General features: G+C 41.6%; 1 protein-coding gene across 6 annotated transcripts in view; it reads left to right on the top strand.

Annotated features, from left to right (window-relative positions):
• TAFA5 (TAFA chemokine like family member 5) overlaps positions 1 to 25,490 on the top strand; it is a 345,729-nt gene that overhangs the window by 261,678 nt on the left and 58,561 nt on the right. For all 6 annotated transcript variants that reach the window (XM_081929177.1, XM_081929174.1, XM_081929175.1 and 3 more), the window contains exon 3: positions 11,963 to 12,090. In XM_081929177.1, coding sequence (XP_081785303.1) covers positions 11,963 to 12,090 — 128 coding nt within the window. The remainder of the gene's footprint in view (positions 1 to 11,962; positions 12,091 to 25,490) is intronic.

The following is a 25,490-nucleotide window of genomic DNA, read 5'->3' as shown; positions in this document are numbered from 1 at the left end:
AACTCTGTTCTATCCTGTTTCCCCTTTGTTTAAACCAATTCATGAACCAAGAACACATACATTGACCACTAACGATGAACCATATTTTGTAGATATTACTCCACATTTATTATGTTCTTTTTGTGATATACAAATGTCATGAAAAAAATTGGTATACTTATATATAAAAAAGACAAATTAAACAATCTATGGCCTTTCAAGCTGGGGGGGTGGGAGGAAGTACTGATTTTGTTTCTTACTCTGTTGTGTATTTTTGTGTTTCATATACTAAACTACCCTGTGATCATCAGGTGATGGGAATAGGAATAGACTTTATTTGCGTAGCCGACAGGCCATAGCATCAAAGGACAAACACTGACAAAAATACATTACGAATATAGTTACCATAAAATCTTATGACCTATTAAAACCCTAGGTAGAAGCTGGATTATCATTCATCCATGACCCTCTGTCCCAGGGCAGTATAGAAATTAATAATAATAATAATAATCACTCACTAATTCAAATTCTAGATTGGAGATTCATCACGGCAGAGACTAGCCTGTTTGTTCATGTTGTCCTGTACCGTGACATGCACATTAATTGCAATATATATATTAAACATTCTTTGTGTTTGGCATACTTCATCTCAGAAATCCTTACTGTCTATAAGGTAATTTACAGACCTGTCAAGCAGTGCTATCTGATTACCTGATTTTGACTAGTGAAAATGGGCAGGGATTCTTGTGGCTAGCCTAAGATTATACAGGGGATTTCACAGATCACATTCTTAGCTCCTACAGCAGCTCTCAATATAGTTATAAGAATCATAGCATCAGTTTACAAGCTGTTCCGCAGCTTCATGCATCCCAGTATTCTTCAGTTGCTTTCCTATAGGCATTAAACACAATTTTCTTATTGATTTCAGGCCTCTCATTTTAAGGTACTTAGGAACATGATATATTGCTAGATTTTGTGTGTGTGTGCACCATTCTAAAATGTGGTTTAACTCAACCATAAGTCACAGGCTTACCACAGAAACTTCTTGATGTTTGTTATGCCTTACCACAACATTTTATAGAACCGCAGAGATTTCTCTTGACCTCCCTATTCAGTAATGCATTAAATACTACACATTGCCTCTCTGGGAAAGGCAATGCATTGAAATGCTATTGTACATCTCTGAATGTTGTTTATCTCAATATTCTGCAGAAGCAAATATGGATAACAGCCGCACATTTGCACTGGAAAGATGGATTCATTTTTAAAGCTGAATTTTTCATACAAGATTAATGCTTCCTAGAGTCCCTGGAGTCACAAAAACAATGGCAAATATTAACTTCTGTTTAACCAATACTTTATCAATGTAATCATGTGGACTGGAATGATCAAAAGGGCAAATTTTGAGAATGAAAGAACAGAGTGAGCTGGGGTTAAATATTAAAATTTGCTATGGGTTGCAGTCAGTATTACATGAGCAGAAGGCAGGTTCATAGAATAAATCTTTCTTTTCCCCTTCTTCCCTCTGCAACTGTTACGGCACTGCCCCAATCTTTGCTATATCAGTTTATAAAACTGTGCACTCCCTGTCTATTGGTCTTCTAGTGAGAGTAAGGTAAAGGTAAAGGGACCCCTGACCATTAGGTCCAGTCATGACCGACTCTGGGGTTGCGGCGCTCATCTCGTTTTATTGGCTGAGGGAGCCAGCGTACAGCTTCCGGGTCATGTGGCCAGCATGACTAAGCCGCTTCTGGTGAACCAGAGCAGCACACGGAAACACTGTTTACCTTCCCGCCTGAGCGGTACCTATTTATCTACTTGCACTTTGACATGCTTTTGAATTGTGAGGTTGGCAGAAGCAAGGACTGAGCAACAGGAGCTCACCCCATTGTGGGGATTAGAACCGGCAACCTGATTGGCAAGTCCTAGGCTCTGTGGTTTAACTCACAGTGCCACACGAGTCCCTTCTAATGAGAGAGACCCATGCAATAACTATTTCTAAGTTTCGACTGAGGAGTGTGTAAGTAGTAAGCCTGATAAATTTTTGAAACCAGACACAATCATACATAATATGAAATAATAATTATAATAAAACCCATAGTATAAAATAATTGTCCAATTTTTTTATCATCTAGCATCAACAAAGTATCAGCATTATTTTTAAATCAAGGAGTACTTTTTTTAAAAAAAGGAATGCACTTTTGCATTATGTATTTCTGCTTTATCCATAAAGTGTTTCTGCAGCTTGAGGTTGAAACCTGACAAGACAGAAGTCCTGTTTTGGGGGGACAGGAGGAAGGCAGGTGTGGAGGACTCCCTGGTCCTGAAAGGGGTAACTGTGCCCCAGAAGGACCAGGTGCGCAGTGTGGGAGTCATTCTGGACTCACAGCTGTCCATGGAGGCACAGGTCAATTCTGTGTCCAGGGCAGCTGTCTCTCAGCTCCATCTGGTACGCAAACTGAGACCCTACCTGCCCACGGACTGTCTCGCCAGAGTGGTGCATGCTCTGGTTATCTCCCACTTGGACTACTGCAATGCACTCTATGTGGGGCTACCTTTGAAGGTGACCCGGAAACTACAACTAATCCAGAATGTGGCAGCTAGACTGGTGACTGGGAGCGGCCGCCAAGATCACATAACACCGGTCTTGAAAGACCTACATTGGCTCCCAGTATGTTTCCGAGCAAAATTCAAAGTGTTGGTGCTGAACTTTAGAGCCCTAAATGGCCGCAGCCCAGTATACCTGAAGGAGCATCTCCACCCACATCATTTGGCCCAGACACTGAGGTCCAGCTCCGGGGGCCTTCTGGTGGTTCCCTCACTGCGAGAAGCAAAGTTACAGGGAACCAGGCAGAGGGCCTTCTTGGTTGTGGCACCCACCCTGTGGAATGCCCTCCCATCAGATGTCAAAGTGAACAACAACTACCAGACTTTTAAAAGACATCTGAAGGCAGCCATGTTTAGGGAAGTTTTTAATGTTTGATGTTTTATTGTATTTTTAATCTTTTGTTGGAAGCCGCCCAGATAGGCTGGGGAAACCCAGCCAGATGGGCGGGGTATAAATGTTGTTGTTGTTTGTTATAGTTTTGCTTGTTTCTTTGGTTTTTGTTTTTTGTTTTTTGCTTCTGCCAAATGTGAAACAACCTTGGATTATTATTTTTTAGGAAAAACTAAGAAACCAGTGCTCTGTTTCCCATTGATTTCTGTCCCTTTATAACACACATCAAAATGTGTGAACAATGTGACAGGCTTTAGCTGTCAATCAGGAATTTCATTATGTGCGTCTATGACATCAGATGCATATCTAACAAGAGCTTTGATTGGCAGGAGAAATAATCAATTCATATCACATCCATGTCTATCAGTAACTGATATTCCAACACATGGATTTTATTTATCAGCCAGGTATTTTTATTTTAAATTGTTAAAATTTGACTGCTTGTCAAGGGTAGATGGGTGGATGAATGGATGTATAGACAGATGAAGCTTTCAACCTAGATCTGCTTTCCCCCTCATAAATCTGTTGCAAAATTGTAAACTTCCAGAAACAAAATAGTTTTGCTAGCTCTGTGGGGTGGGGGATGCGTGTGTTATTCTTGTGGGAATGGATTACGTACAGTTCTTTTAATACAACACATTTGATGGATAAATGAAAGCAATAAACAATGTACTGCAGTCACACAATCAATCAATCAATCAATCAGTAGCTGAACTGGGTTCCATACAGTCACACACAAAAAAGGGCCACAAAAAATGCAAAATAAATTGCAAAAACAGACAGACCTCAGCATAACACTCCAAACAGAAGCGTAGCACTCAAAACAGAGCATGTTTGGCTTCTGGAATCCCCCCCCCCAAACCAGAACACTTACTTCCAGGTTTGCAGTGTTTGGTTTCCAAGTTGTTTGAGTACCAAGGTGTTTGAGAACCAAGGTACCACTGTACTGCTAAAAACATTCCTGCTTAGAGAAGCCTCCCCAGATGCCTGGAAAGTAGAAGTAATTTTAATCTGTTTCAGTAATCTAACTTTTGCATGCTTTAAAGTACGGTTGTATTCCCCCCCCCCTCGATTTCACTGTTTTATCTTTTAAAATCGCTTTGAGGTTTCATTTACAATCAGTGTATGCATTTTATGAAATAAATAAACTTGTTCTTTGCTGTATTCTAGCCATAGGAATTTGTTTCAGCTTAGTGCCAGCAGTACGATATCACAAACTGTGTTGATGCCCTTTGGTTTTCTTGGGGGCGGGGGGAGCAAAAATTATTTCAATGTTAGCCACAACGAATACCTTTTATGTCCCTTTGCATATTAGTTTGCATTTTCTGCTTCCTGTTCACTCTAACAGGTTGGGTTGGGACAAGAACATTTATCAAGGATTCTGGCTCATCCACAGGGTGTACCATAGAAGGAATATGATACGGATGCCATCGTTTTCCCCCCTGTCACTTTATTTTACCATTTTATAGCTTTATGACATTTTAATGATTTCATTGTACACTGCATTGGCATTTTTATGACCTGTCGATGTATGAATATTCTTTTAGAATCTTGCTAAGGCTAAGTTAATTTTCTCTGGTGAGCGTTTCGAGATTGCCTGGGTACCCCTGTGTCCTCCCACCTTGAATTCCATTTTGGGAGAAAGACGAGATATAAATACCATAAATGAGCTGGTTTGTTGACTACCCCTATGCTGCCTTGGGTGTGAAAATGAGGTAATAGCACTAGAAGTTGAGTGAGCTTATCAAAAACCTTTTTTCAGAGTTGTTCAAGAGTATATAGACTTCTTGGAAGATTCCAGAAGAAGAGGTGGGTCTAGAGGATTAAGACAAAAAGACTGATAAGAGAGAGGAGAGGTTCCAAGAATGACTCATAATTGGAGCTTGCTACTAATACCAGGGACACGGGTGGCACTGTGGGTTAAACCACAGAGCCTAGGATCAGAAGGTCGGTGGTTCGAATCCCCATGATGGGGTGAGCTCCCATTGCTCGGTCCCTGCTCCTGCCAACCTAGCAGTTCGAAAGCACATCACAGTGCAAGTAAATGTATAGGTACCGCTCCAATGGGAAGGTAAACGGCATTTCCGTGTGCTGCTCTGGTTCGCCAGAAGCGGCTTAGTCATGCTGGCCACATGACCTGGAAGCTGTACACCAGCTCCCTCGGCCAATAAAGTGAGATGAGCACTGCAACCCTAGAGTCGGTCATGACTGGACCTAATGGTCAGGGGTCCCATTATCTTTACCTAATACCAGAGTGCTGAGGTGGCTAGTCTGACATATCCAAGCCTATGAGTGACTGGTTAGGATCTCTATTCCCTTCCTTTCCAAACACCAGGGACAAGGATGCGAAACACTGAGCTTAGAGTGAGGGAATAGCAGCAAGCTGCTTTCGTACATGACTACCCAGTATTGTGTCCTCTGATGGGCAGTGGCTGTCGACATGCAGAGGGCCAGGAGGCCAGCTGGCATGCCCCAACTTGGACTTCTCCTTCCATCGACCCGTGCTCTGACATAAATCAGTGACCCGGATTTCAAAATCCAGGGCATGCTATTAGCAGAGTGTACCGCACGCACAGAATAGGCGTGAGGCTTGTGAAGTCATGCTACAGAACGTGTTCTCCCTAGCAGAGAGCGCGTGTTGTGGTGGAGGATACAAGCCACCCCATTGTTGCTGGGCGGATTTCGGAAGGGACCCAGGCAGTGAATTGGTTAATCACGTCTCTGGGGAGAATTGCTTGTTGCCAATTTTGAAGGAGGGGTCAGAGGTTTTATATACTGGTCGCCCAACTTTGAGCGTCCTCTTGGCTGCTTGCACTGGATCACCCGCCCACCCTCCCTGTATTGGTGGGGTTGTTCGCTTGACCTTGCTATGCCTGTCATGGGGTCGTCTGCTTTGAGGCAGGGGCCTGGTAGGAATTTGTCCATTTGGCTGATTGGCTGGTGCCATTTGGTTTTGCCTACTGTGTAGCAAATCGTCCCAACTTGTAAGGTTGGCAGTTAGGCATTGGTTTTGGAACTGGTTGGTGGAGGGGTAAGTGCCTACCCCTCCAATGGTGGTGCGGAAAGGGAATTCCGTTAAAGGAATCCAGGGGCTTGCCATCTTTTCGTCCTTGTCCCTGGCATCGGACTTGGGCTGTGCAAGCCACCAGGAGCATGAGGGTGAGAAGTGAGGGACTGAGCCCCAGCCTCATTTTCTCCCCAAAAGTTGTTTCCCGCACTGGCTTTTGCTGGAATCCGGAAGTCAGTTCTGTCCCCCTGGGCAAGGACAGATAGTCGGAACCAATGCCTAAGCAACCACTCACTTGGGTGTATTTAAATAAAGTTGTGGCCAAAATCGTGCCAAAAACCCAAACCAAAATTGATGTGTGAGTTATTGGGGGGGAGGCTTGGGAACCTCGACACGCAACTACAGATTTATTAAACATAAATCAGAACAAAGAAACATGTCTTCTCTCATGTCGTCTTGGAGAGATCAGCAAAAGCTATACACAAACAGAAGTTCTTAGCATACTGTGCTGGAATGTAAACAGACATGTGACATACAACAATCTCATGCCTGTTCCTTAAGGTGGAATGGAAATGTCAACAGTGACTCTCCTGGGGTTTTAGGCAGAGATCTGTTCCCGCTTCCTCATCTTTTGAACGGGAGATGCCAGAGATCAAGCCTGGGACCTTCTGCATGGGAGGAACGCTCTGCCCCTGAGCTCTTGCTCCTCCCAAATGCTATGTGAAACAGGGAGCTGCCTTAAGAGAGCCACAGCTTAAACTTCGCAATATTTCTTGCTACTTTGACTCCTAGTACTTTGCCTCTTCTCTCCCATGCTCCTGCGATACCTCCACTAGCTGTTTCCTCTGGCTCCCATTAACTCTGACATGCTCAGCATATTGGCAACAAAGCAAGATGTCCCAAAAAACCTGATCCCTGTAGTGGTTTCTGCTGGCATGTCAGAGATCAGTTTAAATTTTACTTTCCTTCCAGTACACTAATTGAATACAGCAGAGCGGAACAGCAGGGGATGGAAACAGAGCACAGTGATTCCTGACAAAGATTTCTCTCTAGAGGCAAGCATTCAATTAACATCCCTTGTTAGACAGCAAAAACTAACTACCCTGAAGCTATCTGACTCTTATTTGTTCTTTCCCCGAAAACTAGGATTTCAACAGTTTGGGAGATATTCTCTTCAGAGTTTCAAAATCTCATGCAAGCCCTTGTGGCCTAGCTTATCCATGCTAGGTGGTCAGCTGATTTAGATATAAATTGGAAGTGTTAATTTGAAACAGGCCAGTGGTTTCATAAACTTTGTGCCTTCGGGAAACTTTACAGAGAGAAATATCTCTGGATAAGGATATTTTGCAAACGGAGTTCTCATGGTTGCTGACACATTTTAGCGTATAAATTCATATCAAAGACACAGAAAAGTACAAAAACCTGATAAATATGTGTGTGCACATGTTCACATGTTCTGTCTTAATCCTGTTTTCCTAATCGTGCCCAGTTTAAGTGTCATAAAAAGGTAAAGGTAAAGGTACCCCTGCCCGTACGGGCCAGTCTTGACAGACTCTGGGGTTGTGCGCCCATCTCACTTAAGAGGCCAGGGGCCAGCGCTGTCCGGAGACACTTCCGGGTCACGTGGCCAGCGTGACATCGCTGCTCTGGCGAGCCAGAGCTGCACACGGAAACGCCGTTTACCTTCCCGCTGGTAAGCGGTCCCTATTTATCTACTTGCACCCGGAGGTGCTTTCGAACTGCTAGGTTGGCAGGCGCTGGGACCGAGCAGCGGGAGCGCACCCCGCCGCAGGGATTCGAACCGCCGACCTTTCGATTGGCAAGCCCTAGGCGCTGAGGCTTTATAGTATTTTCAAAACAGAGCTGGGTGTTTTGCCTTGTTCAGATCTTCAGAGGAAGGGGATTTCGCTCTCTTAAATAAATAAATAAAGGATCAAATCGCTATCAACCCTGTATTAATATCCTTGCTATTCATACTTTACATGTAAACAGTAAGTGCAAAAAGTCCTCATCAGTCAAAGCTAAATATCATGGTTCAGTACAAGGAATTAAGTACAATCAAACACCTTGGTACTCAAACAACTTTGAATCCAAACAATGCAAACCTGGAAGTAAGTGTTCTGGTTTGTGATTTATTTATTTTTTAGAAGCTGAACCTGCTGCATTTTGAGGGTTATGCTTCCCTTTTGAGTGCCACACTTCCCTTTTGAGTGCCAGAGTGCATGGAAACACTGTTTACCATCCCACCGCAGTGGTACCTATTTATCTAGAATCATAGAATCATAGAGTTGGAAGAGACCACAAGGGCCATTGAGTCCAACCCCCTGCCAAGCAGGAAACACCAGCAGAGCTGGTTGTCAAGCCTCTGCTTAAAGACCTCCAAAGAAGGAGACTCCACCACACTCCTTGGCAGCAAATTCCACTGTCAAACAGCTCTTACTGTCAGGAAGTTCTTGCACTGAATATTCTACTTGCACTGGTGTGCTTTCAAACTGCTAGGTTGACAGGAGCTGGGGCAGAGCAACGGGAGCTCACCCCGTCGTGGGGATTCAAACCACCGACCTTCTGATCAGCAAGCCTAAGAGGCTCAGTGGTTTAGACTACAGCGCCACCCTAGTGTATAACGTGATCCTACTATATATTTGGATTCCCCACCCACGAATGTTCACAGGGGATTTCCAGTTACTGTTGTTCTTACTTAGAGTATAGACCTGTGGTGTATAATGACAGTTTGTGGCATTATTTCTGTCAGTATTTCCATCTGGGGAAAATGATACAGGCAGTCCTCGGTTTACCCAGGGGTTACGTTCCAAGGCACCATGCACATTGGTGACGTCATGTATAATTGAAACCCATTGAAAAAGACTGTAAACACCCCATTCCATCCCACCCCCATCCCTGTTCTGCCCTTTTAGTGATGTTTCAGTGACATCTTTATGACATTTCTCGACCATTTCCGGGTTTGGCACAATGTGCATATACATGACCATGCACATATTGAACGTTTGTAGACAGGGCTTACCTGTACCATATGGGGAGAGAAAAGTCTTGCTAGAGCAGATAGCCACACGGCTATGCTTAAAACCCCAGCCATCATATCTTGCTGTGGCATAGATCTATCACTATGATAATGTTGACTTCAAAGTTCTCAACACACACATAAAGAAAAATGCCTTGTTTGCAAAGGAATAACTCATACCCAACACATGATGAAGAAAGAGAGGAAGTTGTCAGGGTTGCTTGCTTCAAACAAACAGACAAGAATATGGACGAATGCTGGTTGTGCCCAGAAATAAAAAAAATTCTGGGACACAATCTACGAGGAAATGAAAAAAAATACTAAAAATTACATTTCGTAAAAAATCAGAATCATTCCTTCTTGGCATTCTAACTGATAATATTCAAAAAGAAAGATTAAAATTATTTTTCTATGCAGTGACGTCCTATTAATAGCCAAGTATTGGAAGGGAGGCCAAATACCAAATAAAGAAGAATGGCTACAAAAATTGAGTGAGCACTTCAAACTCACGAAGTTGACGGAAGCCTTAAGAAACAAGTCAAATAAAATAGTCCAGAAGGAATGGGATAGTTTAAATGCCTAGCTATCAAGTCAAGGTTCAACAACCAATGTTTGGCTGTGTTTAGAATAAACCCATAAGTGGGAGTTACAGATAGGTAGCCGTGTTGGTCTGCCATAGTCAAAACAAAAAAAATTCCTTCCAGTAGCACCTTAAAGACCAACTAAGTTAGTTCTTGGTATGAGCTTTCGTGTGCATGCACACTTCTTCAGATACATCTGCCAATCACCCATTCCCACCACCCTTCTGAGTAATACCCCTCCCCACCTCCCTCACTATATAGAAGGGTCTGGTGACTTCTGTTTCAGTGTATCTGAAGAAGTGTGCATGCACACGAAAGCTCATACCAAGAACTAACTTAGTTGGTCTTTAAGGTGCTACTGGAAGGATTTTTTTTTGTTTTGCCCATAAGTGGGAAAATGTCTCCTTATACCAAGATAAGGAATATATTGAAACACAGAGAAATGGTACTAGTTATAGGAAATGAACCACCATGAGGTCGACAGAAGTCGAAATCAATAACCAAAAGTATAATAGAAAGAGATTCACCCCAGAAGGGTCAGTATTCAGGTAAAGAATAGTCTGGGATGACTATTATAGTTACCTTGTATTATACTTAATTTTTTTACTGTTTGTTCTGTTTTCTTTCCCCCTTTTTTCTTTTCTTTTTCTTTGCTTTTTTCCTTTCCTTGTGTATTCATTAGAAATGTCTGTATTCTTTGTTTCATTTGTATCTGTATAATAATTCAATTTTTAAAAAAAAATTCTTATGAATATGGATGAATGCATTCACTAGATCTGTAAAATCCATGATCCGGAGCCAAATAGGTTCCATGGAAGAAAATCCACGCCCTGGTGCAATTGGTGCATGTCAGCTGCTTCCAGCACTTATGAGCCCATATCAGTTTCACAGCCTTTACAGGAGAGGTCAGCGTGGAGGTTAAGCCAGCAAAAGATCCATCTTCATTGATTGCACCTCTTCAGAGATGGATCTTGTGTGCTGGCTCTGATGGCCCCTTTCTCCCTTGAACTTGGGGCAGCCTATTTTGAGCGAGGACCATATGATTACTCATCTGTCATTTCAAGGTCTCTGACCTGGAGTGTCATAAAGACTTTTTTGTATTGTTGTGGTGGAATTTAATTATGGTCACATTGGCTGTGCTCGCAAGGAACACCTCAGGCTCCAACCTACACGCATACCCTTCGTCTAACACAACTGCAAAGAAGATTTTCAAAGCTTTTGCTTCCATTTTGCCTTTTCATCCATATCTGGATAAACTGTGATTAATCTGACCTATGGTTTGTCGAAACAAGCCAACTTCATGCCGCATTTGATGAACTGACTTGATTCAGCAACCATGGTTAAGATCAACCACAATTTAGGGTTCAGAAATGACATGAAAGTGTGGTTAATCTGAAATGGAAGCAACATCGTTCAATCTCCTTATAGTTGTGCCCAAGGAGAAGGGTCATGCGATACATTGGTTAAGCATTTTACAGAATTGGAGCATTGATGTATTGTCAAAATAAAGCGTGTTCTCCCTGAAATGAGAGCACGTGTTGCGGTAGGGTCTGCCAGGCCAACCCTCTGTTGCCAGGCAGGTAAAATTGTGATGGCCTGGGGCAACGATTGGATGGCCGGGTTGCTGGGACAAATTGCATGTAGCAATTTGGGGGGTGGGACCAAAGGCTTTAAATAGTGGGGCACTCAGCTTTTGCTTTCTCTTTCGCTGAGTGCATCGGATCACCCGCCCCCCCCCGAGTTCCGGTTGACCTTGCTATGCCTGTCATGGGGTCGTCTTCTGTTGGGGCAGGGGCCTAGTAGGAATTTTGTCCATTTGCCTGATTGGCTGGTGCCATTTGGTTTTTGCCTACTACTTAGCAATTCGTCACAACTTGTAAGGTTGCAGTTACACATTGGTTATAAAAATTGGTGGAGGAGGGGTAAGGATAGGCTGGGCCTGCCCCTCCAATGGTGGTGTGGAAGGGAATTCCGTTAAAGGAATCTTGGGGCTTGCCACAATTTTGTCCAATCCCTGAAATGGAACCAGGGCCAGCAAGCCTTGGGGAGCAGGTTGGGTGAGCGGTGAGGGGCTGTCACTCAGCTCAACTGATCCCCAATATTGTTTTCCTTTCACTGGCTTCCGAGGGAGTTCGGAAAGTCAGTTCTGTCCCAGGTGGGGGGACAGATAGTCATAACCAATACCTAAGCAACCAGTCACAGATTATGTATTTTAATAAAGTTGTGGCCAAAGTTATGCCAAAAACCTTAAACAAAAATTATGTGTGATTTGTGAATTATTTTGAGGGGTGGCTTGGGGACCTCCACACGCAAGCAAATCTTGTGGCAGGAAAACGTGAACTATAAGCTGATTTTTTTTTCTCTTTTGTTGTCCACAGCACGCATTATAAAAACAAAACAGTGGTGTGAAATGCTTCCATGTTTAGAAGGAGAAGGCTGTGATTTGCTAATCAATAAATCAGGCTGGACCTGTACACAACCAGGTGGGAGAATAAAGACAACTACGGTAAGCCTTTTCTCTTCTTTGTATGCCTTTGCGTTCCACCTAAACTATAACTTTTCACTCATCAAACAGGTGTTCAGCCATAAATCCCACACACAAACACACCATTAATATGTGTGTGGAATCCAATATGCTTAGGTATCTGTCAGCATTTATGTTATGCTTGGCCATTGCCATATGCACTCTGGAACTTGTCGCCTTGCCTGCTGCATGTGGGGTGGCCTTTGAAGGCAGCTCAGATACTTCAGATGGTCCATAGGATGGCACCAGAGCTTCTGTTGAATATAAGACTCTGGAAGCATGTGACACCAGTTTTATGTAAGTGGCTAAATTCAGAGTGGTGCTTTTCCTCTTATACTTAAATAACTGGATCTGAAGCACCTTCTCCTATATATGTCCCTTTGAGATGTTGCCTAAGGCATCACCACTGTTTGAAATAAGGTTTTCTGTTACTGGAAATCTGTCGGTTTGGGTGCTAGAGTCTGGATTATGAAAGTCTGAGCCTAGAAACCCTTACAAGGTCTATGCTGTTAGATTTCTAGGCATTCAGGGAAGTCAAACCGGTAGCTGGCTTTTTACGTAAGAAACTTTGCTTTTTGAGCATTCTTGACGTGTTCGATGAAACTTTTAATACGGTTTTATGATGATTTTGATCTCTTTTTTTATTTTGACTGTAAGCTGTTTTGAGCACCTTCAGGTGGGAAACTGAAATATAAATCAATTAATGCAAATAATTCAGACCAGGAAAGTTTAAGGGAAATGTCACCGTATCAAATATGTGGCTGAAATCATTCTCTGAGTTATGCATTTGGCAAGACCCTATTGCTGTCTTTACACCTCACTTCCCACCTGATCCTGGCTGTCCATCAGATGCCTAATCACCCTAAGCAGCTTACACAGCTTAGTTTCACTAGGCCAGGACAATATTCATTGGCAACCTGCTCCCCCTTCCCCAGGAAATTTACTTGAGATGTACTTCCTTTGACTGTCGTTCACTCATCTTTGTATTTCTGATCCCACTGGTTCTATGCCACATTTTGTTGCAGAACTAATCAGTGAAAACTGAATCATCATAATATGTGAAGAGATACCAGCATTAGAGTCTAAAAATAACAAGATGACTGTAATTTGCAAATTTGCAAGTGTGTAACCCCCCCAGGGATGTTGCAGTGACTTTAAAGTAAGTCAGTGTGCACCCTTTTTAAGGTCAAACTAGACATGGGCATTAACCCATGTTGTTTGGCCTTCTGTTTTCTTCCTTTTTGTTTTTCACAAATAATGAGTGATCTGGATTTCGAAGAGTGGCATGGGGAGAGGCCTCAAATCTTTGACTGCTGCTGTGGCTTCATTCAGGATTGTGCAATGTGAAGAAGGTCCCCATCAATCCAGAGACATGAAAGTTCTAGATATGTCTTGCGCCCAACTGGAGAAGAGGAGGTTAAGGGGTGGTATGATAGCCATGTTCAAATATATAAAAGGATGTCACATAGAGGAGGGAGAAAGGTTGTTTTCTGCTGCTCCAGAGAAGCGGACACGGAGCAATGGTTCCAAACTACAAGAAAGAAGATTCCACCTAAACATTAGGAAGAACTTCCTGACAGTAAGAGCTGTTCGACAGTGGAATTTGCTGCAAGGAGTGTGGTGGAGTCTCCTTCTTTGGAGGTCTTTAAGCAGAGGCTTGACAACCATATGTCAGGAGTGCTCTGATGGTGTTTCCTGCTTGGCAGGGAGTTGGACTCGATGGCCCTTGTGGTCTCTTCCAACTCTATGACTCTATCATTCTATGGTGAATCACCAAGCATAGTACACCTCAGCAGTTGCCTGACCTCCCAGGCAATTGACAATTTCTTTGTTTTTATTTCCCAGCACATATATATTGAGTCTTGGGGGCGTGGGGGGCCTGTATGTTCTATGGCTGGTGGGCTGTGTTTGGCTTGGTGTTCACATTGTACAAGCTTTGTTTTATCCCTCTGAAGCAGCAGGGGTGGTGGTAAGCAGCAGTGTGCATATTGGGACTAGGATGGAGTGGGGCAAGGTACAAGCAATGTCAAGGGAACTTTGGTTTGACAGTGGCAGCCCTGGAGATGTGGAGATATTGCCACCACCAAAACTGAACTCACCTTATCTCACCACTGCCATGCCCCTTCGTCTTCCTGGTGAGTGTACCAATACCACCAGGAAAATTCTACAGCTTGTTCCCAGAGAATATTATGTGCAGTATCTCCCCCCCCCCATGGACTATTAATTATATATTGTGGTTTCACTCATTTGTCTTTTTTAAGGCTGGGTTCCACAAAGATTGCCCCGCAAGTATTGTGAGCTGTGCTTGTTAACTGTATCATAAATAGTCTAGAATAAGGGATGAGAAGCAAAGTTTCCTAATGATGTAAAATTGTTCAGGGTAGCTAAAGCAAAAAGGAATTGCAAGGAGCTCCATAAGGATAGCTCCAAACTGGGTGAATGGGCAGTAAAATGGACAAAGGCAGCTCAACATAAGCAAGTATAAACTGATGTACACTGGGGTTAAAAAACACACCCAATTTTACATGTGCTGTATGCTGCTGGGGTCTGAATTTGTGCTGGCTGACCAAGAATGAGAGAGACATTGGGGTCATAGTGTATAACCTGATTAAGACATCAACCTGGTGTGTGATATCTGTGAAAAAGGCAAATGCCATCCAATGGATCATTCAGAAAGGGTCTTAACAACTAAACTTTTATTTATCATAATGGTGTTATACAAATCTATTGTGTGACTACACTTGGAATACTGTGTACAGTTCTTGTCTCCTCACCTCAGAAAGGATATTTATATGTTGGGGAAAGGTACAGAAAAGGGCATCCAAAATGATGAAGGAGTTGGTTCCAACATTTGGGGTTGTTTAGTTTAGGGTAAAAGGGAGAGCAGGTTCTCCTTTTCGCGTTTCAGGGATATAACTTGGCAGTGTTTTCAAAGCAAAAAATGCACTATTCTGTTGGTGTTATAGGGGAGATTAATTTTAGCACCAAAGTGTATATATATTGCCAATGATCCATCACTACTTAATTGTTACTTAATTAATTCCTTCTTTTACATGATGCGATTATAAGGCATGGAGCTTAACAGAACATTCATGCTCCAGTTCCTCAGCAGCTAACCTTTTTCAACTTCTGCGATTTTACTGCTAAATTGGCTGAAGTGGGAAATTAAGGAGTATGAAGAAGCTAAAAGAGAGCTCACAGTAGATAAAGGGTGTAATTACTCTGACACAGAGCTCAGTGCTTGGCTAGTAAAATTTACTAAGGATCCAGCTTCACCAAGGGATGTGACTTTCTTAATAGAGTTTACTTACACACAGAGCAACTTAGCATCCCCCACTATTAATATAAATGACATGCTGGTTGGGTGGGAAAGGTAATTTGTTCCTTACCATCAGCTTTATTATACTGTAGTTCGTTTCTACTAACTGAAATCCAAGTGAGTTTTCTTTTGCTACTATTCCGTACAAGCCCAGCCCCAAATAAATAAATCTATGGGCTCAGTTAGCTCAAACCAAGGGAGTTGCCTCCATACTTGCCTCCATCCTAAATGGTGGCAGATTTGGAAATAAACAGGTTTTTCTTACCACTTTATATCAGTAACCAGTTATCTGAACATGGGGGTGGGTGTCAGCAAATCTGCCAGAACTATAATCCTACTTCAAGCAGTGACTTCACCTGTAAAACGTTTCTTTTTCAATGCCAATTACTATAAAGGAGCAATAATTATCTCCATGAAATAATGGAAAGGGAGAAAGAAAGAAAAATGTATCTGATATAAGGCCCAAATGGATAGCTGTTACAATCCTGGAAGAAATCTGTCTGATCACACAAAAATTTGCATTGGTATCCCATACCCTCCCATACTGATCAAAACCAAGACACTCGTTTTTTTGGTCCTGAGCTCCCGTGGGAGCTAGATGATTTGTGCCACAGCACTGGCCAAAAAATGGGACATTCCAGGATCCAATCAGAACTAAGATCACATATCTCTCCCTGGGACAATGGTTCAATTACTACTGGTGTGTGTGTTTGAGAGAGGGGGGGAGAGAGAGAGAGAAAGAGAGAAAATCCTTCAGCTCAGTTATAAATGGGATGCTTTGCATTTCTCAGGTTTAATCCCTAGCAGAAGCGTAGAAAAGCCAGGTGATACCCAGTGCAGAAAATTTCTTGTCACTGTAAATGGTTTTACAGTGGTACCTCGGGTTACATACGCTTCAGGTTACAAACTCCGCTAACCCAGAAATAGTACCTCAGGTTAAGAACTTTACTTCAGGATGAGAACAGAAATAGTGCTCTGGTGGCGCAGGGGCAGCAAGAGGCCCCATTAGCTAAAGTGGTGCTTCAGGTTAAGAACAGTTTCAGGTTAAGAACGGATCTCCGGGACCGAATTAAGTACTTAACTCGAGGTACCATTGTACGTTATTTCAAATTTTCTTACCTAGGAATGTGGATTCTGGGCCCCTGATAACAAGTAGGCGACTGTGGACAGATACTTAAATCTACAGGATGGATTGTGTTTTGGCTCCACTGAATTGAAAGTTCAGCCTTCACAACATATGAAAACGGCCAAGTAAACAGTTATTTTCGTGGAGGAGGGTCAAGATATTAACTGATATGCATGAAATTTCAGATATAGCTATATAATCCCTAGTGTGGTAAGATAAGAGCTTTGGAGCAGGCTTTTTTTTTTAAAAAAAGTAGTTTTTTATTAACCACCCTAGTAGGGCAGTAATTGTTTCTTGATATTTTGTCACCCCCCTCTATGATGGTACCTGGGGTGAACCCTCTGCCCCCCGCCCCCCTTCTAAAACCCCTGATCCCTAGTGTTGTTGTTGTTTAGTCATTTGGTCATGTCCGACTCTTCGTGACCCCATGGACCAGAGCACGCCAGGCATTCCTGTCTTCCACTGCCTCCCGCAATTTGGTCAAACTCATGCTGGTAGCTTTGAGAACACTGTCCAACCATCTCATTCTCTGCCGTCCCCTTCTCCTTGTGCCCTCCATCTTTCCCAGCATCAGGGTCTTTTCCAGGGAGTCTTCTTTTCTTCTCTTCTCATGAGGTGCTGATCCCTAGTATCTTCAGCTTTTTTTATATACAGCAAACCTTGGTTCCCAAACGGCTTAGTTGCCGAACAAATCGGCTCCCGAACGTTGCAAACCCGCAAGTGTTCTGGTTTGTGAACGTTTTTTCAGAAGCCTAACATCTGACGCAGCTTCTGGTTGAGTGCAGGAAGCCCCTGCAGCCAATTGGAAGCCACACCTTGCTTTTGAAATGGTTTTGGGAGTCGAACGGACTCCAAGAACAGATGAAGTTCGAGCACCAAGGTACCACTGTATACCACTGCATATGGTCTCTTATCATGCCAAATTATCTTCAGTTCTTCACTCTTTTTGTGTGTGTGTTTTTGGGTGGAGATTAGTTTATAAAGTGGCATTAACACAATCCATCAACCAGTTCAAAAAGAAAAAAAAACACACCAAAGATCAGCTATTACAGAAACAAATCTGCAGATTTGTTGAATTGTTGAGATTAAAATGTCAAAAAGACACTTCCAGTTGCTGGGATAGTTGCAGTATTAACTTGAACCTCTTGCTAATCCTATATATTCTTTCAAATCCCCGATTCTCCATAAAATAAAGCCACCTCTGTATGTAATATTACTTTAATGATCAGCAAAGGGTATGTAAAAGTGATGAGATATTAATACTAAGTTTGAAAATATTAATCTTTCCTGTTACCTTTTCAGAGTACAAATGTCCTGCAGGAAAAGGGCTCTATCCCCTATAGAATTAAGTCAGTTTTCATTGCACATGGGTAGATTACAGAGCCAATCAATAATGCCAGTGCAAACTTTTTGCTCCAAGCTTCTGTTTAATAGTATGCTCTTGAAACAATTTATTTTAAAGCTTTCCCCTTCTTGCCCAGAAGTTGTCAGTGGGTGATCAGTACAATTCTCAGGATTAGTAATTAACTGTTACTTATCTAGTAGCTGGTATATGCTACTAATGCTAAATGAAAAAGAAGGACATTGAAGATGAGTCTAGATATAAGCTTCCTGTATAGTTTATTCTAAAGTTTATTCAGTTTCTAAGTATGTGTTTCTTTGAAACTCCCTGTCTTTCATATGAAGCACATGCCTTTGATGTAAGGTCTGTCACACCTGTGGAAAATATTTCTTGTTGCTAAACCTAACCAGGTAAGCAATTTTGTCGCATGTATTTGTTTTTAAAGTTGTTGGTTTTATATCATTTTGGTTAATTTTATCATCTCTACTATTTCTAAAATCTGCTTTAACATTGGGATGCTAAATGAATGTTATGTAAACCACTTTAAAATTTATTATTATTATTAAGCATTATATAAATCTTGCGCATCAAGGCCCTGAGGCCTCCCGAATATGTTGAATAATAACACTTGGACATGGTATTTTAAGTTAATGGGCAAATAAAGGCCACCACTTTTATTGGTTACAGAGTGTGAGTGGTATTGGCTTAGGCATTGAAACTGAATCGACTACATCTGACTCCTGCCTAAATCTTGCTAATCAAAATAAAGATACTCTGCTAATGCTCAGAGGCCTTATGGTCCTTGACAAGTTCTTGGAGTAAGGCCTGGCATTCTCTGAAGTGAAACTGGCAAGTCTTGCCTCAAATTTAACCCTGGGGGGTAGGAAGCATTTATTGTTTTGCTACTTTTACGGAAGTAGCAATTGACGTATCTGATTCAAGTTTGGCCATGGTGTTCCTTCATCTTTTTTTTACCTTTAGGTGCTTCAAGATGAGCTCTGATGTTGAAGTCAGGGGGTTGTATCTCATGCTTCTGTCTATCCAAGGGAGCTTATGGAAGCTTCAAATGTAGTCCGCTGTGCTTCCCCAAAAAGCTTCTCCTGAGTATTGCTTATAATAAGCAATTAAAATATACTGAGAACATGCAGTCTACCCACACCTTTTTATGCAGCAGATGGATTGTGTTGGTGGGGCTGGGGACTACTCCTGTGTGGATGTACACACGTAGATGTTGTAAAACACAATATGGTCTAGGCTTCTGAATGCCAGGCCACTGTCTGAGTCATCATAAGAATATTCTTCATCTGTTGCTGCTGAATTGTGACTTTCAAAGTCACAAAAATTAGATAGATAGATAGATAGATGATATGGATATAGATATATGCATTTTAAATACCACAGTTGAAAGCATGACCTACCAATAACAAATTTAATCCCTCCTACTGCTAACCTATGAGCTAAAAGCCTTTTAAGGTTTAAATTTCTCCCTGAAAGCTGGAGGAGAACTACATAGGCCCACATCTTCTCAAAGATCATTTCATAACCTTAGAGCCAAAGTTGTAAAGGATTGGGGATGTGAATCCTGCATGTGTCCAGATGTTTGAAAATTCCCCAATTTAGATCATCCTTAGCCAGCATGGTCAGGGCTATCTGCAGAAGCTCTAACAAATGTGGCCTGATCAGATTGTAACAAAATGACTAAATAAACAAACAAAATGATGTTATGCCCATGAGAGTAATGCTTAATAACACTTGAACCTTATGAACAGTCCTTTAATTTAGCTTTTCAGCTATCGTGGGCCCAGTTGCAGCGCAGCCAGCTTTTTAACCCTGGCCAGTGGACCAAAGGAAGCTTTGTCACTCTGGTCCATCTTCCAGACCCCTTTCACTTGGCTGCCCCTGATAGGACAGTTTAAACAGTTTAAACATTTGGCTTGTCAGGCTTTTAATCTGGCAGTGTGGCTGGACCAGGGCACTTAAAACACCTACTGTGCCTACTGTGATCCAGTCATATACCAATTTACCTGGGAATACTGAATGCAAGATACTTCTGAGTAGACATGTACAGTATAGGATTCTGTTCTTGGCTTATGCCTTAATAATTGTAGTTTTTGGTCTGGATGAACATCAAGTGTGTGCTCTTAGTAGCAATCAGTGAAGGAGAAGCCAAGGTTTCTCTTTGCAGTTGTTAGGGGGGAAAATCAAGTTGCCCACGGTGAAGGATTTTTCTACATACATAATATCATATGTATGATACATAATATCATAGTACAATGCAGCATAGAAAACTTCCATCAGAAAAATGCTCTGCTATCTCCATTGACTACTTGGTTATATAATACATTGGCTGTATACAGTGTTTTAGGATGTTAGTAAATAATATATAATAAGAAGCAGTTTATAGATGTAAAGAATGCATAAATAAATAACCATCAGTATTATTTTATGAAGTAGTATTTATGTTGGCATAGGGGTGTGGGTGGCGCTGTGGTCTAAATCACAGAACCTAGGGCTTGCCGATCGGAAGGTTGGCAGTTCAAATCCCTGCGATGGGGTGAGCTCCTGTTGCTCGGTCCCATCTCCCCCCCTCCTAGCAGTTCGAAAGCACGTCAAAGTGCAAGTAGATAAATAGGTCTATTTATCTGGCAGGAAGGTAAAAGGCGTTTCCGTGCGCTGCTTAGTCCTGCTGGCCACATGACCCGGAAGCTGTCTGTGGACAAACGCCGGCTCCCTTGGCCTATAGAGCGAGATGAGTGCCACAACCTCAGAGTCATCCACGACTGGACCTAACAGTCAGGGGTACCTTTACCTTTATTTATGTTGGCATTAAGCAATCTATGGTATAAAACAGATTTAAAATAATAAGTCAACAAAAGAAACAGACCAAAAAGAGAGAGGAAAACACACTTTACCCCTCAGACAAGCCAATCCTTTGAACAGCTCGGTTAAAACTCAATATGAAAAGCTGTTGAGAGCGCAAAAATAGCATGTACTAAACAGAAAAAGCTAAATCAGATCCAATCCTCATCTATTTTAAGCTGTAAAGCCAGGTTAGCTCTTTCAGACGTTGCAGGAGTACAGTTCATGTTAACCCTGATGATTAGTTATGCAGACTGCGGCTGATGGAAGTTGTAACTCCAATCAAATTTGCGGGGGCACTATAAGTTCCCCATTTGTGCTACAAAACAATGTCTATTGAGATTCCTGCATTCTAAGGGGTTGGACTAGATGGCCCTGTGTCCCTTGGAATTCTACAATTCTATAATTTTATGCATAGTTGTATTAAATGTCACTGTGCATCACATTATCCTTATATCTGAGCAAATGGCACATTTCCTGTTGGCTTAGAACAATTTTTAAGGAAGGCACAAAGTACTTAATAGAGTAGGAAGAATCTGCTTTGCTTATAGATTTCTCTTTGTTATAGCTGCCAAGAGAAGATTTTTTAAAAAATGGGTGAGAGGTTAGAAAGCCTTTGAGGCTGACGTGGTAAAGAGAAACAATTCTCATTTTATTCTCAAGATATTCAATAGCAGACATTGCTCTGTTTAACCATTAAAACAAAGAGTGCATCGTGGCTTAAGGTGATATTCTGTGGACCAGTGACTGCATTTTGTCCCTAGTAATTTACTTTAGCCCCTTCCCTGCCAAACAACAACAGCAACCTATCACTATCACAGATTGAACATTGACTTTATTTTATTGCTGAAAATTCAAACTTTATTTCAGATTCCAGTCACCTGCCTGAGAAAGCCAACAATGTCAGAAATCCAGAATACTTCATTTCTAAGCTCTTTCCCCTGCTTGTTAGCTCAGATTATGGGAAATGCTGGTTGATAATACCAGAGGTGTCTGTGACAGTAAATTCTTGAACTATAATAAATGATGCATTTGGTACTGAAGATTTCATTTCATGACATGTATGTTCAATTTCAGGTGGTGCTGGTTGTTTCTGTAGTAGTCTAATTACCACAGTGTAATTTTACTGCATTGTATGAGGAGATATGGAATCTCTGTTAACGCTTGATTGGTAAAAGATCACAAGAGATCCCTTCCAGTTGCTGAGTGATGAACCATATACTTAATTGCCTCCCATGCAAAAACAACACTGTCACCTCTAGTGACTTTTAACTTCATTGAACCAAGTAAAATGGGCAAGGTTTGCTGATAGAAGGGGGCAGGTTGATAATTTTGTAAATCTAAGAATTTGGGTCTTTCAGTCTATAGCCATCCTTGTGGAAGTGTAAAACTTTTCAGGGGTGTCTTAATAGGACCTGACTTTAGGAGGAATAAACACTTGGGGAGGTGCTGTGGTAGCAACACAACCTGTTTTTATAAGATTCAAATAAGAAATTTGCAAGAAACAGCACAATATTACTAGAATAAATAGCAACAATATAATAACAACATTAAACAGCAAGTTGCAATACGTTGATCAAAAATAGCAGCATGAAGTAATTAATAAATAAAAATGCCAGTCATCTATTTTAAAGGACCCCAATATTTAGGGTTGCCATATTTCATAAAGTGAAATTCTGGACACAAAACGTACTCTATTTCTCATCTAGAAAAAAATTACTTCATGTCATCCCCGCACCCCCAAAATCTAGGGCACTTTATAATATTACCACCCTCTACCTCTCCTCCCCAAACTAAATAAGATGCTACCATCAACCATACCTGAAGGTAACTTCCATTGTAAACATTTCCAGGGAGGTAGTCATGTTTGGTTCTTGTAGCAAAAAAATAATGAACTATCTTGTGGCATGCTAAAGCCTAACAAAAGTATGAATGGCATTGGCTTTCATGGACAGATGCACAACATCAGATGCACATGACAAATACAACCCATAAACACGAGGAGTTAGAAGTCCGTCATGATTTAAGGCAAAGCAATAGGTTACAGTTGGATCGTTCAGTGAAACCTGCATCCCTGCCCAGTGATTCAGGCAGTGGTATTTATAAAGTTTCAAACAAAGCATTTCAGTTTTCACCAATCATATACATCATCACCTCATTTCATGTTTAATACACATGCTCTGTAAGCACTGGCAATTTTGCTGGTTCAGTGTGGTTCCCACCGTATTCTGTCACACTGTGTTAACAGAATACTTCTGCGCATGCATGACCGCCGAAACCAGGAAGTAACCCGTTCCAGTACTTCCGGGTTTCGGCAGTCCATAACACAAAAAGAAGCAACTTGAAGCGTCTGTAACCCAAGGTATGACTGTAAATGTTGGGAACTTGTGTTACGTGTAGCCATTTGCACCTTGTAGCAACTTATGTTCCAGCTTTCGGCTATATCTTTGTGATTATTTAATGCTGTACTGTTTTTAACATTTGATCGGGTGCCGCCCAGAGTGGCTGGGGAGACTCAGCCAGATGGGTGTGGTATAAATAATAAATTATTGTTGTTGTTGTTGTTGTTGTTGTTGTTGTTATTCACATATTAGTTGTATTCCTGCCCCATTGCTGGGGGGGGGGGCAACTTGCAAAATCATCAGTTTCATACAGCAGCAGGTTACCATAAATTTCTCTATTAGAAGCACACTCAAGGATTTCCAGGGGCACACACCACATCCCCCCCCCTTCAAGCTTAAAAGTGTGAGATTACTCGCAACATTTAGTTTGACCCTTAGGTAACTCATTTTGATCCTCCTGGGGCAGTGGGTGGTATTGCAAAAGGAACTGCTTTTGGGCTATGTTTGAAAGCATTTCAGAAACCAAGCAACGGACTAAGGCAAGTTGGCAAGGACTCATGGCCACAACAAGCTCTGCGAGATATACCCATCTTGGAAAATGTATGGTACATTCAGTGGTCTTGGCAACTCCCAGTAGTGGACCAGTAGAATCACTGGGAGGTTACATTGCTTGAGAGCCAGTGTGGTGTAATGGTTAAGAGCGGTGGACTTGTAATCTGGTGAACCAGGTTCGCGTCTCCGCTCCTCCACATGTAGCTGCTGGGTGACCTTGGGCCAGTCACACTTCTTTGAAGTCTCTCAGCCCCACTCACCTCACAGAGTGTTTGTTGTGGGGGAGGAAGGGAAAGGAGAATGTTAGGTGCTTTGAGACTCCTTCAGGTAGTGATAAAACAGGATATCAAATCCAAACTCTTCTTCTTCTTCTTCTTCTTGAAGCATCTATTTAAAGGCCACGTATTGTTCCTTCCATTTCCCCCATTGCTGATTCTGCCACTTTCTTTGCTCAAAGCAGGTTCAAGGAAATATTTCACTTTCTTAGAAACTGCTAGTCAGTCCATGGGGAAGGTTTTCCCAGCTCTACGCACGGGGAGCAATGGGAAGTATTGTCACCGCTACTGGATTTCCAGTAGGTTTGGCATTTAATCCACTTTGAGAGACGGCTTTTAAGAGGGGTAAAAAATAAATGAAGAAAATAAATAAATCCCTAGTACACTGGTACAAACGTACCAAATGTGCCCCTTGCAAACCACACTAATTTATTGACTCCTAACTATATAAGAGGTCAAAGGAACATTTTCAAATTATCCGTACGATTTTGCTTGAATATATGTTTTCCCCCCTAACTTTAATTTGCTCAGAAATGCAAATGAGAAGAGATTGCAAGGTTAGGGAAGTTTTCAAATGTAGTCAATAAAGTACAAATTATGCACAATATGGACGTTTCCAAATAGCCAACACATTACATTAGCAAAATTGCAGTGCAGATTCTGTTATGCATTAGTCCATGAATAGCCTCATAAATCTGTGTCTAGAAAGAAATGCTTATTACTAACAAGCATCTCCCCAAAGACCTGTTATTTTTTTTAAATAAAAAAACCCAAACTTCATTTTGTGCTTACTCAAAGATATAGGATAAGCACACACACACACACCCTTTCCTGAAATGAATATAACATCAGAGGTTCTTTCGGTTCTGTCTAGAGAAATATGCGATGTATATTTTTTACATGGTTCATGCTATTTCATTAGCATGAAAAATGCTGAGTGGTGTGTTTTGACTAAATACGTTTTCATTACTTCTGTATATAAGTCATCAGTTCTGAACTGACTTTGGATATGTTTATAATGCAAATGATTCCCAACGATCCCAGAATCCCTACTGTGAAATCACACCGTACATGTGATTTTCCTCCTGGAATTCTTATGCATATATCCTTGAATTCGTATATTTTCACCTTGAATTCATGTATGGGGGTTTAAAAACTGTAATAACTGAACTATCACACAATCTGTTGTTGGTGAAAAACTTTAAATACCCTGTATAGTGATACTTTGGTTCTCAAACTGAATCTGTTCCGGAAGTCCGTTCCAAAACCAAGGCGTTCCAAAAACAAGGCACGCTTTCCCATAGAAAGTAATGCAAAACGGATTAATCCATTCCAGACTTTTAAAAACAACCCCTAAAACAGCAATTTAACATGAATTTTACTATCTAACCAGACTATTGATCCATGAAATGAAAGCAATAATCAATGTACTGTACTATGAACTAAATAAAACAGTATTGTAGATGATTAAAATTAAAAAAAAATTCTTGCCTGCACTGATGATAATCATTGTTTGGATGGGGGGCTTTTATCCATTTCTGCAGTCACACAATCAATGAATCAATCA

This window comes from Podarcis melisellensis, assembly GCF_964234715.1.
Source record: "Podarcis melisellensis genome assembly, chromosome: 10".
In the NCBI taxonomy this organism is placed as follows: domain Eukaryota; kingdom Metazoa; phylum Chordata; class Lepidosauria; order Squamata; family Lacertidae; genus Podarcis; species Podarcis melisellensis.
Note: the sequence above shows the minus strand (reverse complement) of the source record. Positions and strands in the feature narration are given on the sequence as shown.